This window comes from Solanum dulcamara, chromosome 9 (assembly GCF_947179165.1).
Source record: "Solanum dulcamara chromosome 9, daSolDulc1.2, whole genome shotgun sequence".
Taxonomy (NCBI): Eukaryota; Viridiplantae; Streptophyta; class Magnoliopsida; order Solanales; family Solanaceae; genus Solanum; species Solanum dulcamara.
In genome coordinates this window covers 13,100,436-13,120,078 of record NC_077245.1, presented here as the reverse complement: position 1 = coordinate 13,120,078, position 19,643 = coordinate 13,100,436, and the positions used below count along the sequence as shown (strand labels likewise).

Here is a 19,643-nt window from a genome sequence, read left to right as displayed (position 1 = left end):
TGATTTTAACAATTTTCTCTTTATTATTTTATTATTATTTCTTAAAAAAAGAGCTCAATCTTATATGATATCTACAGGGTATCAATACACCGATGGAGTATCATAGAGAATTAAATTCAATCCTAGATACCGATTTGATATCAATATATCGATGGAGTATCACAGAGGATTATTTTATAGCAGTGATGCTGACGTCGGTAGGGGTGTGTATCGGTCGGTTTGATTCAATTTTATGTATTATCGATTTTCGATTGATCGGTTATTGATCCTTAACGGTTTAATTTTTGATTTAACCAATAAGAAAATACTCACAAAACAAATATATAATTTCTCCAATAATTTGGCGCGACAAAACAATAATATCACTTTACATAAAAGAAAATGGCAGTCCAGTGCACTTAAGCTCCCGCTATGCGCAGGATCCGGGGAAGGGCCCGATCACTTTACATAATGTTCATAAAATAAAAACAATAGTAACTAAAATTAAAAGAAGTTTACAATTGCAACACAAATTAAAGAACTAGGACAATAACGTGAACTAAAAACTAAAGAGTAAAGATAGTAACCCATAAGGTACTGATATTAATATTTAATATTTATGTAAGGATAATGTAGTAAATTACTATAGTTTTAATGGGTTATCGATTTACCCAATAATCTAATATTAAAAACTAATATCGAACTGATAACTCAATAGTTTTTTTTATGAAACCATTAGAAATCCGTTAACCCAATAACCCAACTATAATAACCCAATAGCATTTTTTTGATTTGGTTTATCGGTCGGTTTGATTTTTGCAGGTCCCTAGACGTCAGCATAACGTCATACACGGAATTAAAAGAAGAAAGTAAGATAAGATGGTAAATAATTTAGATTGAATCTAATTTAGATAAATAATTTCATAATTAAATCTATTTTGTATAATTTTTTCTAATTATACAGGCTCTTTTAGATATATTGCGTAATTTACTTAACACAAATTGACCAAATATTAAATATATTTTATTAAAAACTGACTATATCTTAAAAAGGTACCACTAATATTGGTTATTTGTGCACCTTGGTGTCTGAGGCAAAACAAGAAATACAAAATGCAAATGTGCATTCTTTTAGCTTGCGTCGTACATCAAATATGAAGTATTGGACATGTAATTTGAGATTATAAAAAAACTCATGATTTGAAATATCAATTTTTTTTAAAAAAATTATGATTTAAAATTTTAAATTATAAGTTTTTTTAGATATTAAACTTAACCTCTAAGTTAATGTTTTATATAAAAAAGGCTCATCATTTAATTTATCTAAAAAAAATCACACTCGACATGAAAAGATTGTGTGAACCATGCGAAAAAATTATATTAAAAGATAACTAGTTACTATTATTATTGACTAATAAATTCTTATAAAATTATGTTTATTTGAAAGTGTATAATCACACATTTATTTATAAAAAAAATATAAAAATATATGATTTATCAATATAGTGTTTTAAAATATTTTAATATCTTATTTATAAAGTATAATTTACTCATTTAATAAAATTGTATAAGAAGTGAGGAATTTTGATAATTTTCGCAATTTGGGAGTACAACTTTAAAAATTTAAATTAGTATAAATAAATTTCAACTTCATATGTATCAATATCATAGCCAAACAAGCCCTTAGTGCCGCCACACAGAAAATTGGGCAGATTCCTTAGGTTCTCCGACATCCTCATTTCTTGGTAGGAAGCAAGATTTCATCTTTGGTAACATATGATTTTACAAATTTAAGCAATTGGGTTTTCAATATTATTGATCTTGTATGTTTTTCTGTGGCAGAGTCTTCTTGTTGCTGTTGTTTCTGCCAGGGCATTCAAAATTTAAACTTTATACCGCTAACCCCACGAGACCGATCTTATGTCTGAGGCATGGGTCGAATCATGATGAAGAAGGTTCGGTGGGCGAACACTCTATTATTCAAAACTTCACTTATAAAATTACATTGAATTTATTGCTGTGACTTACCCATTCAGTGACTTTGGCGCTGGACTATCTGTTAAATTCAATATAATAAACACCCGTTGGTTTGCATTTTCTTTGGGGACTTAGATTCAAATTTAATGTGTCTCACAACCGCGAAAAATTAGGGGGGTCATTTTGGTTTTTGTTATATCGCTAAGACGCTAACCCCATTTGAGCATTTAGGTTCAAAATTTGAACTTTCTTTGTCTGAACCCATAGGTCATACTGTGTAAGTGGTGATTAGGAAATGGCAACTTGGATTTATATGAAAATCCAAAGAAATGGGTACTTGAGTTTGTGTGATGTAATGTTTAATTTTCATCTTGTGCGAAGGTTTTCTCTCTGGTCAATGAAGAAAGATCCAGATCTTGAAGCTGCATTACATAGAAATCGTAGATGGGTAGTTAATAATCAGATTAAGAACATTATTATGAGATGTCCTAATCAGGTTGCATCAGTAAGGTATCTGCAGAAGAAGTTCAAGACTCTTGATCTTCAAGGCAAAGCTCTAAATTGGCTTAAGAAATACCCTTGTTGCTTTGAAGTCTATCTTGAGAATGATGAGTACTATTGTGGGATGACTAAAAGAATGATGTTTTTGACTCAAGAGGAAGAGTCTGTAAAGGATATGCAAGAACCGTTATACGCAGACCGACTAGCAAAGTTGTTGATGATGACCCGTGATCAAAGGCTGAATGTTATGAAACTTAATGAGCTGAGGAGAAATTTTGGATTTCCTGATGATTATTTGCTTAGAATTGTACCCAAGTACCCTCAAATATTTAGAGTTGTTAATCACACTGGAAGACGGAGTTCAATGGAGATAGAGCTCACAGCCTGGAATCTTGATTTAGCTATTTCTGCAATCGAAAGAACAGCTAAGAAGGATGGTCGAGAGCCATGCTTTCCGTGCTCATTGCCTCCAACTTGGGTCAAGTCATTGGAAAGGTTTGAAGATTTTAATTCTACTCCATATATTTCACCTTATTCGGGACTTGATGGTTTAGTGGAGGGTTCAAAGGAAATGGACAAGAGAACAGTGGGGTTGGTGCATGAATTATTGTCATTGACCTTGTGGAAAAAAGCATCAATTTTCAAATTGGGCCATTTTAGAAGAGAATTATGTCTACCAGAGAAATTAAATGTTTTTCTGCTCAAACATCCTGGAATATTCTATGTTTCTAACAGATACCAGATCTATACAGTTCTTCTGAGGGAAGCATATAGTGGGTCTGAACTGATCGAAAAGGATCCTCTTCTTGTTGTCAAGGAGAAGTTTGGAGAATTGATGCAGGAGGGACTCCATGAGTATAATCGCAGACATTATCTATTAAATTTAGAAAAGAAGAGGAACAGAGGTATGATAATGCCAAAGCCAGAGAAAAGGAGGAACCAAAGTGACAAAACATCAGAACAAGATAAGGAAGGAGGAGATCTAGGTGGCATATTTGATCAGGAAGAGAGAAAGCGGTTTTACAAAGTTCTGTTTGATGACAATGCTCCATAAGCAATGAAGGAAGTAAATTTATCCATATTAACATCAGTGATACAGGTTCATCAGTATTACATGCAGATTCTATTATGTCCATACACAATAGATCTTACGGAGTTACATGTTATCAACACCAAAATGTCTAGAGCGAATTTTCTTTGCTTTTGCATATATACTGATACTCTAGTCTAGATTATCTCTCTGATCTCCTTGTGCCTTTCCCTGTTGCCCTACCAAGAAAAGCCTAGTAGATGAGCTAAAAGAAGCAATTAGGATCAGCTTCTTTCTTTCTCTCTTTATTGGCTACTTCTGAACTATGATATATGTCTGCAGCTTATCTGCTCAATTTATTTCGTAAACCTGTCTTTTTGTTGTTGAGAGGTCATGAGACTTACGAACTGATTTTTCTCCTCTCAAGAAATAGAGAAGGATAAAGAGATTTTGTGCCACTTACATAGTTCTTTTCGCACCGTTTTCATATTTTATATTCTACGTGTCATTCTTAATGTAACATACCTTTTTCTTTTCTTCTAAGTTAAAACTTCAATCAAGTTTGAAATACATTTAACTTCTCTGGTAAAGCGATATGTTTCACTGTGGATTCGTCATGTAGGATTCCACTACTTCAGCATTCTTGAGCACCTTCAGTTGTATAAGTTGAGGGCTTTTCAATTTGTAATTCCCAAAACTGGGGGCTATGGAGGACATTATCCAGAAGTTATACTTTACTGATCAAATAGAAAATGTGATCTTTCTTTTTTTGAAACGGTCTAGTTTTATTAATAAAGTACCAAGAAGGTACAGGAATTAGAATAAACAACAAAGCACCACCAACAGACTATCAAGTTACCCCTGCTAACAAACTTAGGAAGTCCATTTACTGATCCATACTGTCAATCCTATTACCATTACACCAAACATATGAATTAAGTAAACAAGCATTCTTAATTCTAGAAATATGTATCCTCTTTCCTTCAAAGAAGCCCTTGTTCCTTTCAAGCCATATAGTCCAGAAGATACAGGTTGGAATTGTTCTCCAAATAGAAAATGTGATCTAGGATGTTCTGAAATATTTTCTGTCAAGTTGAGCGTGGGGAGGTCAAAGTTTGTCATTTTTTAGTTCAGTTAAAGTTTTAAATATAATTTTTAATATTTTCTCAAAGAGTTTTTCAAAGAAAAGTGTAGGTTTGGATTTTGTACTTTAATGCTGTTTCAGTACTTGAAGCTGAGATGAGCCGTTAGTTCTAATTGAAAGATTCTTCTTTTTGTGAGGATCCTTCTTGTAACATTCTAGCCTCTAAATCATAAAGAAGATGGTCGGAGTAGGACAAAGGGAGGATTCAAGGGCATTGTTAGCTTTCTTGTGCTATCATCAGATTTCCTTGCTATTTGAAATCTGTTCTTTGTTGTTGCCTTTTATCATATTGTTTCCAAATGAAAGTATAATGTCTGAGTCTGCTATTTATCTTCCTCAGACAATCTTAACTAGGTCATATATACAGTTATGGTCAGATTGTTCAGACTAAGGGGTCGTTTGGTACATGGGATGGGATATCCCATAGGACTATTTTATCCCGCTTTTTATATGGGATAGTAATCCCATCATTTTAGTACAAATAGTGGGATAAAATAGTCCGGGGATTAGCTAATACCTCACACCAAACATGGGATAAAGTTAATCCCAAATTTTAACCCGGAATTATTATACTCGTAACACGCACCAAACAACCCCTAAGAGTTTGGCTATGGCTTCATTTACTATTTAGTAATTATAGCCTTAACAGCGTGAGCCGTGAAGACAGAGTTTTCCTTTAGTGGGTAAGGTAGCAAACATTTCTACGCATATTTTATTATAGATAACAAATTATTGTAGTGAAAAGGAACTAATGGAGTAATAGGTTTTCGCCTTTCTTTGATTTACTTTGGAGAAATGAGAGGGAAAAATCTGAAACGAAACCCACAATATTAAGGCCTTCTTTTGATGCCTTTGCAGTATGTAGGAGCTTGGTTCCCTACTGTGTGCCTTGTATATCTGACCAATTAGAGACCAGCTATCTTAGCTTTGCAGTTTCAATGTTATTGGGCATCGCTTTTCTTTCCGCTTCTGATGGATAATATCTCAGACCGACCTGGTTCCTCTGTTGATTTGTGATGTTTATTTCCCACTATGTTTATGTAGAGACAAAACAAATGTGTTGGTTGTTCTTAAGGAAACAGTCAAGGATTGAGTGACCCAACTTGATGGCAAGGTCGACCATTTGGACGGACAAGTGTAGACTATGGAAGAAAGGTAGGAGAATCCCGGAATCATTGGTCACTAGATGCTTGTTAATGAGTACCGCGTCTTCCCAGTGAAGTAGAGCCATCTTCATGGGGCCTCAATGATCCTGGTGGCGATGTCCAAAGCATGATGGACCGGGTCAAATAATGTTAAGCTGAAGCTCTCGTGTTTTCACGGTGAAAATACATTGATTGTTACTCTACTTTGTTGAACGAAGAGAGGGAAGACTACATACTATGCTCCTTTGTGGGCAGGGTGACTCAAAAGATATATGCAGGATGATGGAAATATACTTGTGTGTGTGTCATATCTCATCCTTTAAATAAAAACTTTGAATTTCTATTATTTATCTACTTTCTATTTTCAATCTGCCACTCCTGCTGCTTACTTTGCACAATCTAATGCTTGGGAAAGGGAGAAATAAACTACTTCCTCTGTCCCAAATTGTTTGAAACTTACTATCTGGGGAATAATAAATGCCAAATCAAGAAACCATCGTTTCAGTCCCAATTTCAAGTTTTCTTCAACTTCTATTCCAATTGAAGAACAAATCAAGAATTCCACTTCGAATTTTCTGAAACCTGCCACTAGGGACTCCCCAAAAGTTCATGTTTTTGTTCAAGAATCTCTCTGTGGTTGAAAGAGCACTTATTGGTTCAGCTACTGGTGGCACTGCTGGTGCATTCACATATGTATGTCTTCACCCACTGACACTATCAAACTAAGCTTCAAACTAAAGGGGCATCTGAGATTTACAGTAGGACAATTGATGCCATTTTCAAAGCAAAGGGATTCTTGGATTTTAAAGTGGTGTTTTTACTGTAATTGCTGGCTCCACTGCTTCTTCTACTATTTTCGAACTTGTAAGTTTGGCAACCAAATTTCCACAATACCCTTATGAGTTTATTCCACGAACAGCTGATGCAATGGGGTATATAGTGTCATCTACTACGATGGTGCCAAAGGAATTGATTACTCTGAGGATGCAAACTGGGGCTAAAGGGAGGCCTTGACAGATATTGATGAGAATCTTGGAAAAAGATGGAAACTTGGGGTTGCATACTGGATATAGTGCTACATTGTTGAGGAATTTTCCTGCTGCGGTCTTGAGTTATTCATCGTTTGAGTACTTGTAGGCCACGGTATTGAGTAACACAAAAAGGGAGCATTTGGAGCCATTTCAGAGTATGTGTTGTGGGCACTGGCCTGTGCAATATCAGCTTCACTAACAGCCGACTAAGTTGATGGCTTGATTTCATTCCGAAGCTGCATATTAGGTTGCTTCTGCTATGGTTACTGGCGTCTCGGCTACTAGATAGATATTTAAAGAAGAAGGTGGATTGGTTTTATACGGGAAATTGTTTTTCAGCTCTGGGTGGTACATTGCATTTGAAATTGCTAAACTTACAATTCTAGATCAGTATCTGAAGCATAAGGAGCTAGAGACTTCTGTTCCCACAGAAGTGCAGGTGCATCCCAGGCCAATTAGAGTGTACAAGTATGGTTCTTAAATCCAGTTATTAACCTTTTGGTAAGTGCTCTTCTTTCTTATTGTTTACCAATCATATCTCTGTAGATTAGTGGCTTCACAAGTTGGAACCTTACAAATTGTCTTACAAGGGTGTCTTTGGATTCAGTTTGTTAATATTAAACGGATATGTATATCTTCTTGCCTGGTTCTTTTTTCTCTCTTTTGTAAGACAAACAATAGAGTGCAGTTTAGTGAAATTCTGGTTGGGAAGCAGCAAAATTCTTACTAATTAGATCTTATATAGTCCATTTTTTTTTACAGAAATCAACTAATCAAAACTAAAATAAGTGTTTGTCTTCTAATTATGTATGACACTTAAGGTATTAGCCTAGTAATGGTTTACCTGACTGATAATGTGAGAACATTAGTCTGCTGTTGAATAATTAATTTAAGGATCATAAAGTTGTACAAGAGAATGCCTTATTTTTGAGCTACACATTAATAGATTTAACGCTAACAAAAATGAATCACAAAAGATGGAACAGATCCCCACTTTGTGGGATTTCACTGGGTATGTTGTTGTTGTTGTAAAAGATGGAACAGATAGCAGTAGGGTAACACAATGAACAGATGGATATGAACATTATTGGTTGGCTTGCTAGTTGACAGAATGACTGTCACATACTTTTATGAGGAAGTAAGTAAATTTCTCAGGTAGCGGTTTTTCCTTTATTTCTTTGCTTTCCTTTCATTGATTGGAACAGAATGGAATATAAAGTAGTGCTACTGTTGACTACAGTGACTGTTTTCTAGTGAGTTGTTGTAGCCAAGTCCTACCTAGAAGGATGCATGTCTTCATGGTTGACTTTTGAACCTGCTATGTGCTAGCATATGCATTCATGTGGATTATACTTTGGAGTACATTTTCCAAGGAACAGGAATGGGATAGCAAATATATCTTCAAATTGTTGAGGGACATAGACTTAAATCTTTTTTATTGATTAAAGTAACACTGTATAGATGATAAAAAGCTCAGAACCGAAAGCTGAGAATTTTACAAACAAGAGTATAGGAAGATCCTGTTCTTACACAAAAACTTATACATTAACAATTAATTCTACCAAATCCCTCACTCCCCCCCCCCCCCCAACACACACACAATTTTTTTTGTTTACACCAGAAAAAGAAAAGGCCAAGACAGTTCATCCTGATTTTCTGAATGGAGTTGCTTGTGTCTTCAAAAATTCCTTAGTTCCACCATGCCACAACTGGAATGATCATCCACCACTGTTCTTCACTGTTTCTCCTCCCCAAACTCTTCCAACAGTTTAAGAGTTCTAAAGTGGAATGGGGAATAGTCCAACTTATACCAAGGATACAGAAGAACATGTGCCACAAATTTGTAGTTGTCTTGCAGTGTAAGAGAGATGTTCATTGCTTTCATTATCTTGACCACATAGAGGACAACTTGAACAAATCTGGAGGCCTCTTCTTTGAAAGCTCACTTGGGTGATGTTAGAGTAGGAATAGGTATATACAATCCTACTTAGAATAGGAATAGGAATAAGAATAGTAATAGTAATAGAAATATAAATAGTAAATAGGATCCTACTTTGTAAAAGATTGTATTATAGTGTCTATAAATAAGGACCCTGTGTAATAGTGTGGAGACACAATTTAATAATATTATTCTCCAATATTTCTCACATGGTATCAGATATGATTTTGGTAGAAAATCATAAAAACTTCTGCTACCGGCGGACAACTATGACCCATGTATGCCGCCCGTTTGGCCATTGGCTATGTTAACAAAAGTAGGGCCAATGATCTATACATGAACCCCATATTCAGGGAAAGAAAACTCAATCAGACAGGTCATCCTGCATCAATTTCTGGTGACTTTCTAGGGTTGTTTTGTGTCAACTCCATATCCTTCAGTGTTTGTGTTGCACCGTGCCATCTTTCTGGTGACTACTTTCTTATATCTAATTTGTATAGCACCGTGTCATCTTTCGGTGACTACTTTCTCATATTTAGTTTGTGTAGCACCGTGCCATTTTTCCGGTTACTACTTTCTTATATCTAATTTGTCTAGCACCGTGTCATCTTTTCGGTGACTACTTTTTCATATTTAATTTGTGTTGCACCGTGTCATCTTTTCGGTATTACTTTCTCATATCCAATTTGCGTAGCACCGTGCATCTCTCGGGACTACTTCTCATATTTAATTTGCGTAGTACCGTGAATTTTTCGAACTACTTTCTCATATCTGAGATGCATAGCACCGTGTGTCTTTTTGGTGACTCCTCAGATTTGATTTGCGTAGTTCCTTGCGTCTTTCCGGTGACTCGTCAAATCTGATTTGCGTAGGGTCGTGCTATCATTCCGTTCCTACCCATATAATTTTCTTTTTCAGTAGGGTCGTACCATCATTCCGACCCTACCCATATAATTCTCTTTCTTTGCAGGGTCTTGCCATCATTCCGACCCTTATAATTTTATTTCTTATATTGTGACCACTTTTAGCAATCAATCTAGTAATCCGGCGTGAGCATGTTTCAGCTAGTTTTACGATGATTTTCTTGTTTAAGACCTACTCATCCTTTGATTTCGAGCACTTTTTGTTTTAGATTTACTTTTGCCAAAAAAAAAGGTATACTCAGATATTTAGGCTAGATTACAATGATATTTTTTCTTCTGTGACTAAAATATCATATGTCCGTATTTTCCTATCTATGGTTGTCATTCGTCATTGGCCTTTTAATCAGTTGGACATTAGAATGTTTTTCTCCTCGATGATCTCAAGGAAGAAATCTATATGGAGCAACCACCTGATTTTATTGCTCGGGGGGGGGGGGGGTCTGGTAGCCTTGTATGTCAAGTCAATCTATGGTTTGAAACATTCTTCTCAAGTTTGGTTTGGGAAATTCAACACTGCAATTTAGAAATTTATCACTCTGTGTTTTATCGACATTATGCATCAAATCAAGTATTTTATGAGAAGACCAAGCACATTGAGATTGACTGGCATTATACATCAAATCTAGTATTTTATGAGAAGACTAAGCATATTGAGATTGACTGTCAATTTTGTGAAGTCGAGTGATCAACTTATAGATATCTCACCAAGGCCCTCATTGGTCCTCGTATTAATTACATTTGTACAAGCTAGGTACATATAACTTATATACACTAGCTTGAGGGAGAGTGTTAGAATAAGAATAAGTATATACAATCCTACTTAAAATAGGAATAGGAATAGGAATAATAGTAGTAATAGAAATAGTAAATAGTATCCTACTTTGTAAAAGATTGTATTGTAGTGTGATGACCCGCCACGTTATCAAACCACATAGGCGCCACATGGCATGAAGTTGTCTATGTGGAAGCTTACATAAGAAAGAAGACTAGACTTAGTGGAATATTCTTAAGAAATGTGGGGATTTTCCATGGTAGATCCTAGAATAATATGGATTTACATAGAAAGTCCTTGGAATCTTCTAGGATTGTAGAGTATTCTAGAGAAATGACTTAATTGTAAATATGTAAGGATTTACTCAACAATTATTATTTGCATATTAGTCCATAAGTTAGTGGTATAAATAAAGGGAAATCCATTTGTAAAAACCATCAAACAAAATTCAATCAAAGTTCTCTACAACATTCTTCCTAACAATTCTCTTGTGTTCTCTCTTCCATTCTCCTAGCGATTCCTAGAATCTTAGGCTGACTTGGCACAGCAAGATCGTGAGCAAATAGTGCAGAACGTGAGTAAATTGTCAAGTGCCGCACGTGCGCTTAGTAAAAGACTAAGGACGTAACAACATGGTATCAGAGTGAGGTTACAACTAAGGGAATGGCAAACGACAGAGAAATCAACGCTGCTAACACCCAAGCCAATGTCATCCAGGATGCCGCCAGCAAGAATGGCTACAAGAAAAAGAGGAATGCCGCCAACAAGAACCAGGAGGTGCCGTTTGAGGTTGAGCCAAATAAAAGGCTTAAATCCCAAGAACCTTTTACCACTGAGGCGAGCGAGGATGATGTGGAGGTCTTGCCCGAGGACGTCTCGCTCGGTAAAGAGTGGGTCACGAAGGTTAATGTGGGGATGGATACCGTCGAGATATTTGGCCAACACTTGGGGAAGGTAGAGGGCACTCTAAGCGTTCTTGAGGGACATACTCTTGAAGAGATCGAGAGCATTTGAAATGACTTGGATGGGCGTACTCAGACTAAGATAGAGATGAGATAGACCATCGGTACCTTAGAGTGCAGACTCATGGAGGCCTTGAGCACTATCGATGCCACGAAGGCAAAGATAGAGACACTCGAAGAGCAGGTCAATGCTGGCTTAACTGAGATCGCCAAAAATGTTGTCGTGACGAAGGAGGCTAAGATCGAGGCTCCCAAGTCACTGGTGTTCAAAGGGGTTCGTGATGCACAGGAAGTAGAGAACTTTCTTTGGCACTTGGAGAACTATTTCCGACATGGAAATGTGAGGGAAGACGACGCCAAGATCAACACCGTAGTGTTGTACTTGTCAGAGACTACCTTGCTATGGTGGAGACGAAAGTCGGCCGATGTTGAGAGAGGTTTGTGAACTATTGGCACATGGGATTAGTTCAAGACCGAGTTCAAGAGACAGTTCTTCCCAAATAATGTCTTGTATGAGGCAAGACGTAAACTTCGGGAGTTGAAGCAGATAGGGAGCATACGCGATTATATCAAGGAGTTCACCACCCTTATGCTCTTAATTCCCAACCTCACTAGTGATGACTTATTGTTCCACTCTATGGACGGGTTGCACAATTGGGCAAAGCAGGAGTTGCAACGCCGACAAGTCATAGATATAGACCAAGCCATTATGGAGGCCGAGTCTTTGATTTTCGACATGAAAGGTCTGATAAGGGTAAAGCCAAGGAGTTGAAAGGTAGCAACATTAAAGGTGGGGAAGACCGTGTAAAAGGCAAAGAGACCTACCAGCAATGCCCAAAGACTCAAGAGGTCAATAAATTTGATTTCAAGAAGTTGAGCGGCCACCAGAGTTATGCCTAGAAGAAAGCACAGGCCAAGAAGAAGGGATGCTACATATGCGGAGGAATGCACAGTTTTAGAAACTGTCCCGACTTAAAGAACCTTAGTGCCATGGTGCGTGAGCAGAAGGGGAAAAAGTAAGAGGGTACATGCATTGCACAGTTAGGTAGGATAGGACTATATGGAGCTGTCAAGAAGCAACATATCCAACCCGATGATAATGCAAATCAGTACGTGGACCTCCCCATCAACAACATGTCGGCTCATGCACTGGTGGACACTGGAGCAACCCATAATTTTGTGACCGAGGCTGCAATAAAGAGACTCGAGTTGAAGCTCACTCCAACTAACTCTCGTGTTGAGACCGTGAATGCAGAGGCTCAAAATGCTCATGGTGTTGCTAATGGTGTTGCTAATGGTGTTGGTGTCAAATTGGGCAGTTGGAAAGGTACGACAAACTTTAGCGCTACAACAATGGATATCTTTGATATTGTTCTAGGACAAGAGTTCTTTAGACATTGTCATACTATGATCGACCCCTACCTCCAACATCTCTTGGTAATGGATGAGAAGGAGCTTGCGTGGTGCCTACCTTGACTATGCCGCATAGACCGAGCCAAGCACAACTTTTGGCTATGCATTTAGTCAAGGGCTCAAGAAAGGGGAGCCGACATTCATGGCAACCATTGCAAGCTTGGAGGAAGACATGGGTTACCAGGAGACACTGCCTCCTTTCATAGAGAAGCTACTTGAAGAGAATAAAGATGTGATGCCTAACGAGCTACCTAAGAACTTGCCTCCTAGGCGTGAGGTAGATCATAAGATTGAGTTGGAGCTAGGAGCTAAACCACCTACATTCGCTCCTTATCGTATGGCACCACCTGAGTTAGAGGAGCTTAGGAAACAATTGAAAGAGCTACTGGATGTCTGTCATATCCGTCCATCGAAGGCATCCTTTGGCGCGCCGATGTTATTCCAAAAGAAGGATGGATCATTGCGCCTATGCATAGACTACCGGGTACTAAATAAAGTCACAGTGAAGAACAAGTATCCGATCCCACTCATAGCTGACCTATTTGATAGACTTGGGTAAGCCAAGTACTTTACTAAGGTGGACCTTCGAAAAGGCGACTACCAAGTTAGCATTGCGGAAGGAGACGAGCCGAAGACAGCATGTGTGACGAGATATGGAGCCTTTGAGTGGTTGGTAATGCCTTTCGGCTTAACCAATGCTCCTGCTACATTTTTCACCCTCATGAACAAGATCTTTCATCCATATCTTGATCAGTTCGTGGTAGTATACTTAGATGATATAGTCATCTATAGTAACACCTTGGAGGAACACACAGAGCATTTAAGAAAGGTTTTTCCAAGTCTTGCGGGAGAATGAGTTATACATTAAGAGGGAGAAGTGTGAGTTTGCACAAGCAAAGGTACACTTTTTGGGCCTTGTCATCAGCAATGGTGAGCTACGCATGGACGAGGCTAAAGTACGAGCTATCCAAGAGTGGGAAGCACCTTCAAAGTTTAACCGAATTAAGATCCTTCCTTGACCTTGTTAACTTCTATCGCCGGTTCATCAGTGGATATTCAGCCAAGGCAGCACCACTGACCGAGTTGCTAAAAAAGAACAAGCCATGGGTTTGGATGGAATATTGTCAAAAGGCGTTTGAAGGCCTTAAGACAGTTGTGACAGAGGAGCTAGTCTTGGCATTACACGACTTTACCAAGACATTCGAGGTACATACAGATGCGTCTGATTCTGCCACTGGAGGTGTCTTAATGCAGGATAAGCATCCCATAGCATTTGAGAGCCACAAATTGAATGAGACAGAACGATGTTACACAGTGCAAGAAAAAGAGATGACTACCATTGTGCATTGCCTTCGCACATGGAGACATTACTTGCTTGGATCAAAATTCGTGGACAAGGCTAACAATGTGGCCACTAGTTACTTTCAGACACAGAAGAAACTTACACAGAAGCAGGCTAGGTGGCAAGACTTCTTGGTCGAGTTTGATTATGTACTAGAGTATAAGCTGGGTAAGGGTAACGTCGTGGTTGATGCCTTGAGCCGAAAAGCCAAACTTGCTGCCATTACTACAACAAGCTGGGACATTCGAGACGCTAAAAAAAGGGTATGCAATATGATCCAGTAGCCAAGCAACTCATGGAGTTGGCCACCCAAGGTAAGACGAGATGCTTTTGGGTGGAGAATAATCTGCTGCTCACCACTGGACGGAGAGTCTACGTGCCTAAGTTTGGAGATATTAGGCGACATATCATGAAGGAGAGTCATGACACCTTGTGGGCTGGCCATCTAGGCCAACGTCGCACTAGAGCCTTGGTTGAGTCGGTATACTACTGGCCGCGCATGCGAGAGGACATATAGTGCTATGTTTAGACTTGTCTTGTATGCCAACAAGACAAGGTTGAACAGAGAAGCCTGGAGGACTTTTGGAGCTACTACCAGTTGCAGAGCATCTATGGGAGAGCGTGACTATGGACTTTATCACTTGCCTACCCAAGTCCGACGATTATGGCACTATCATGGTGGTCGTGGATAGATTTTCTAAATATGCCACTTTTATGCCCGCCTCATTAAGTTGCACAGCTAGGGAAGCCGCCAAGCTATTCTTCAAGAATGTGGTGAAGTATTAGGGCTTACCGAGGTATATCATCAGTGATCGAGATCCTTGTTTCACTAGGAATTTTTGGAGAGATTTGTTTGACATACTTGGCACGGAACTGCACTTCTCTACTAGTTTTCACCCGCAGACAGACGGACAGACAGAGCGGGTCAATGCCTTATTAGAGTGCTACTTGAGGCATTATGTAAACGCGCATCAGAAGGATTGGGCAAAGCTCTTAGACATCGCCCAATTTTCTTATAACTTGCAGCGGAGTAAATCCACAGGGCGTACACCATTTGAGCTAGCGATAGGTCAACAACCTCAAACTCCACCTTTACTACCAGCCGCGTTTGAAGGAAAGAGCTTGGGAGCTTATCATGTGGCCAAAGGATGGGAGGAGCAGCTTGACACTGCTAAGTCCTATTTGAACAAGGCAGCTAAACGGATGAAGAAATTTGCGGACCGCAAGAGGCGTCCCATGGACTATCGAGTTGGCTACATGGTCATGGTGAAGTTTAACCGAAGACAGTTTAAGACGCTATGAGGCATGCACCACAATCTATTTAAGATTCTTTCTAAGGTGGGCAAGATCTCATACAAGCTTGACATGCCTCCACATCTTAAGATTCATCCTGTCTTCCATGCCAGTATGCTTAAGCCATACCATGAAGACAAGGATGATCCAAGCAGTGGTCAATCGAGTCGTGCACCCATTACTATCACCGCTTCGCATGATTGAGAGATTGAGAATATCATTGACTATTAGGCTAGGCGGAGACAAGGGCAAAAGGCGACCGCCATGTTCCTCATCCATTGGAAGGGACAATCACCAGACGAAGCCATTTGGGAGCTGTATGAAGACTTGTGGAAATTCAAAGACAAGATTCGAGAATTTATGCAACAACAATGCGCCGCGGTCGTCGCAATATCAGGTGGGGAAGAGTGTGATGATCCACCACGTCATCAAACCACATAAGCGCCACGTGGCATGAAGTTGTCTATGTGGAAGCTTACATAGGAAAGAAGACTAGACTTAGTGGAATATTCTAGAGAAATGTGGGGATTTCCCATGGTAATCCTAGAATAATATAGATTTACATAGAAAGTCTTTGGAATCTTCTAGAATTGTAGAGTATTCTAGAGAAAGGACTTAATTGTAAATAAGTAAGGACTTACTCAACAATTATTATTTGCATATTACTCCCTAAGTTAGTAGTATAAATAGAGGGACATCCATTTATAAAAACCATCAAACAAAATTCAATCAAAGTTCTCTACAACATTCTTCCTAACAATTCTCTTGTGTTCTCTCTTCCATTCTTTTATCGATTCCTAGAATCTTAGGCTGACTTGACACAGCAAGATCGTGTGCAAGTAGTACAAGAACGTGAACAAGTTGTCAAGTGCCTCACGTGTGCTTAGTAAAAGATTAAGGATGTGACAGTAGTGTCTATAAATAGGGTCTCTGTGTAATAATATAGAGACACAATTCAATAATATTCTTCCTCAATATTTCTCACAGGTGAGACATGCTTTCCTTACTACCAGCTAGACATAACATGAGACCTTGCAAGGGATTTTGACTTTCCAAATAAGTTTCCAAGGCCATACCATGTTAATAGAAGTTCTATGATTCAGGTTCCAGTATACAGACTTGACAGAGAAGAGCCCTTTGCTGTTTAGTTTCCATTTGAGTATGTCGGGCTGATTTAAGGTTCCACCAAAAGAATCTAACAGTTGAAGCATAGAAGCGAAAGTTCCAATTTCCCAATCATTAAAAGCCCTCCTGAAAATTAAATTACAGCCTTGTAGGTCCCATACTTGACTGATTTGTGAATGAGGCTGAAGACTTATGGAGTATAATCCAGGAAAACTAGATTTTTAGCTGCTTTGAACGAAATCTTTGTTCATTGTTTCTAACCAAACTGGTCATTATCGGCTTAACCAGCTGCGAAATATTACATGCACAACATTCTGCTAAGTGTTGCATCACTGGCCCCTTTTTGATAATGCATCATCAACTTGTGTTAGAACAATAATGTTCCTTAACATTGAAGTTGATTGCGTCTGTGATCTGATATCACCTATCAGTAGAATCTTTACCTTTTCCAGTGTTTGTCTAGAAATATTGTCAAGGAAGCAGGAAAATTTACCTGTTTTAGAAAGGAGGTGGTGGGGGTGGGGGAGGGGGGAGGAGGATTTAACATGATTAAATCTTTATATAAGTTAAATACCAGTAGATGTAATGATCAGGTTAGCGTTATAGTTCACATAGTTTTAACCGGAGAAATGTTCTCTCATACTCTTTTTTCCGTATGGCTTATACTGGTTAAGTGACTTAGATCATTGCATACTAAGCAATGGTAATCAACAACTTTCCATGAACCGCCGTTCTTCAGCTTCCTGGAGCTTATAAACTTCTCTTTCTTTTTATTTTTACTGCTTAAGCCTACTGAAACCATCTTGTGGCATATATTGCCTCTGAATTAAAAAAAAATCATAGGAGCTTTATTCTGGAGAAATAGTTTGACTGAAATTCATGTCCGAAATTCTTATGTTAACTACATAAAAAAAATATGATCATCTATCCTGTACTTAATAGAAACACACCTTTCCCTTAATAAAGGTGTGCATTGTGCTGAGAGATGACTTCACCGTTTGACTTCACTACTCCTGATTCTAATGTTCTTAGTCTTCAATTTTGAAAATAAGTGACTTATTAGAATTCAAATCCAGAGGATCCATAAACCTTTTTTTTTTGATAAGGAGAAGTCGATTAATTGGGCCAAGAGGATTGATAAATGGACGAAATAAATGGTGATTGCAGCTTTTTGCAACCAATATTCCACCTTGTTTTATGCATTAGCAGACTTCCTAAGATAAGATCTTGAAATATATAAATAGATAATAGAGTTTCCATTGAGATTCTATTAGTACTTCAGCACCTTCTTATTGGCCAAAATAGCCGTTAACTTTAGCGTTAATTTCTGAGTTTCCTTTTTCAGTTCATTTCCTTTTCTTGGAGCTTCGGCCGCTTTTTTTTTTTGCCAATAGGAGATTTTATGTTTTGATCTATTTACTTCAAAGAATTGATTGATCTTTCTTGTACTGATCCTACTTAACTAAACTTCTGGATTCTTTTGCTGTGATAACTGGTTGCCTTGGACATCTGCTTGTTCAGTATTTTATATGGTTATTCTTACCCACCGAAATGATAGTTCTTCCCCTTGCTACACAGATTTGTAGTTAGAAATGTTACACCATCGAGACAGATTATCTTATTAAATATTCATCTACAACTTACTGGTATTAATCAAGATGTAATGAAAGAACTCGCAATGGATTTGTTCATCAGAAAAAAATATGAAGAGTCACATCTTAAACCAACAAAATCTCTTAGTATGTTTCTTTTTTTCTTCTTTAAAAACAAAAGAAGGGGCAATGTGCATCTGTGATGATTATGTGTTAAGTGCTGCTAAATTAGCAGAAAATAAAGAAGTTATTTCCTTTGTAGCCATCCCTTTTACCGAGATATGTAATTATTTTAACAAGTTCTGCAATATGTTTTGGTTGGTTGATTCTTGTACTAATCATAATATGCTTCTGATCATAATATGTTGATTGATTAATGACCTTTATTTTTCTTTTGTAGATGCATTGGTAGAAGCACTAACCTTGTTTGGTATTTCTCTTCATCAATCCTCATCCTGCAAGATAATTTCTTTGATCTGGCTCTGGTTCCATAACAGACTCTCCACGGCTCGTACTTACATCACATTGGAATTGCAGAAAATGCTCACTGGTTTCTTTGCAATGCCCACAATGAGACGATTAGCCATGTTCTAATGGATTGCACAAAAGTTATGGTCTCTTCTTAGCTACTATCATCAAATGGCACTAATGCTAGCTGTAGAACTTTTTATTTTGCTTCTAGGGATGACGAAGGGGCGGGTTGCAGGTTTAAATAAATTTCTTGCTAAAAACTCACAGGATCCATAATAAATAGCAAAAAAGCATTAGCAGTTAAACTTTTGAACCCATCAAAAAAAGCATTTTTAGATTATCAGCCTTATTTCAGATTACTGGCTAATTTTTAGAGTAGAAACTTATTATTATTGTAGATCTTTTTTGTAATATGAATATGCAAAAACTTTATGTTATAACTGTACATTTATAAAACTTTTTCTTTCTCAAAGTCAACTTTCTCCCTTCTTAGTCAAGCTTTGAAGTCCCTATTTTATTTACATTTATGGGATATTTGAAGAAGTGCAGGTTTGGAACCCTATACCTATACAAGGGGCTGGTCAAACATATTGCATAAATTTTGTACTTTGCAACAATGTGGATTATACTCTTAACGTTGTGCCTTTGTTTTTTTTGTTTCTCATTGGGTATCCGGTACCCACATTGGAGTCCCACTAAATTTGGATTCTCGCCGGAAAGTTTCACATTGGGGGATAAAACACTTTTTAATAAAGGTAACTCCATATCCAGGAAGGCTTGAACCCTAAACCTCTGGTTAAGGATGGAGGAGTAGTTCTTGCTCTCATCAAGATCTTCTTTTAGATTGTTATACATAATTTAATCACTCAAAAAGAATGACTCACTTCTAAATTTAAAAATAATTAGTCTTATACTTTCATTTTAGGAATAATTATTGTTATACCCCCAAAAAGGAAATTGTTTACCGTTGAATATCCCATTACTTTCATATTCTTTGTTTTTAA

The 19,643-nt window shown here is 37.7% G+C and overlaps 1 protein-coding gene and 1 pseudogene across 2 annotated transcripts; both read left to right on the top strand.

Moving 5' to 3' along the window:
* The first annotated feature begins 1,942 nt into the window (after positions 1-1,942).
* On the top strand, positions 1,943-6,119 carry LOC129902075 (protein WHAT'S THIS FACTOR 1 homolog, chloroplastic). 2 transcript variants are annotated; one of them, XM_055977108.1, is made up of 2 exons: positions 1,943-3,556; positions 5,676-6,119. In XM_055977108.1, exon 1 carries the CDS (start codon positions 2,252-2,254, stop codon positions 3,509-3,511), a length of 1,260 nt encoding a protein of 419 aa, XP_055833083.1. In that variant the 5' UTR covers positions 1,943-2,251; the 3' UTR covers positions 3,512-3,556; positions 5,676-6,119. The 2 variants fall into 2 exon arrangements, with proteins under 2 accessions (XP_055833083.1, XP_055833082.1); XM_055977107.1 differs by having other exon boundaries at positions 5,490-6,119.
* An 82-nt stretch (positions 6,120-6,201) lies between these two features.
* On the top strand, positions 6,202-19,092 carry LOC129903538 (protein MITOFERRINLIKE 1, chloroplastic-like; annotated as a pseudogene).
* Positions 19,093-19,643: the final 551 nt, after the last annotated feature.

What these genes read in the sequence shown, in the direction of transcription:
- LOC129902075 (XM_055977108.1), top strand. Translation starts at nt 2,252, where the DNA reads ATGGCAACTTGGATTTATATGAAAATCCAAAGAAATGGGTACTTGAGT.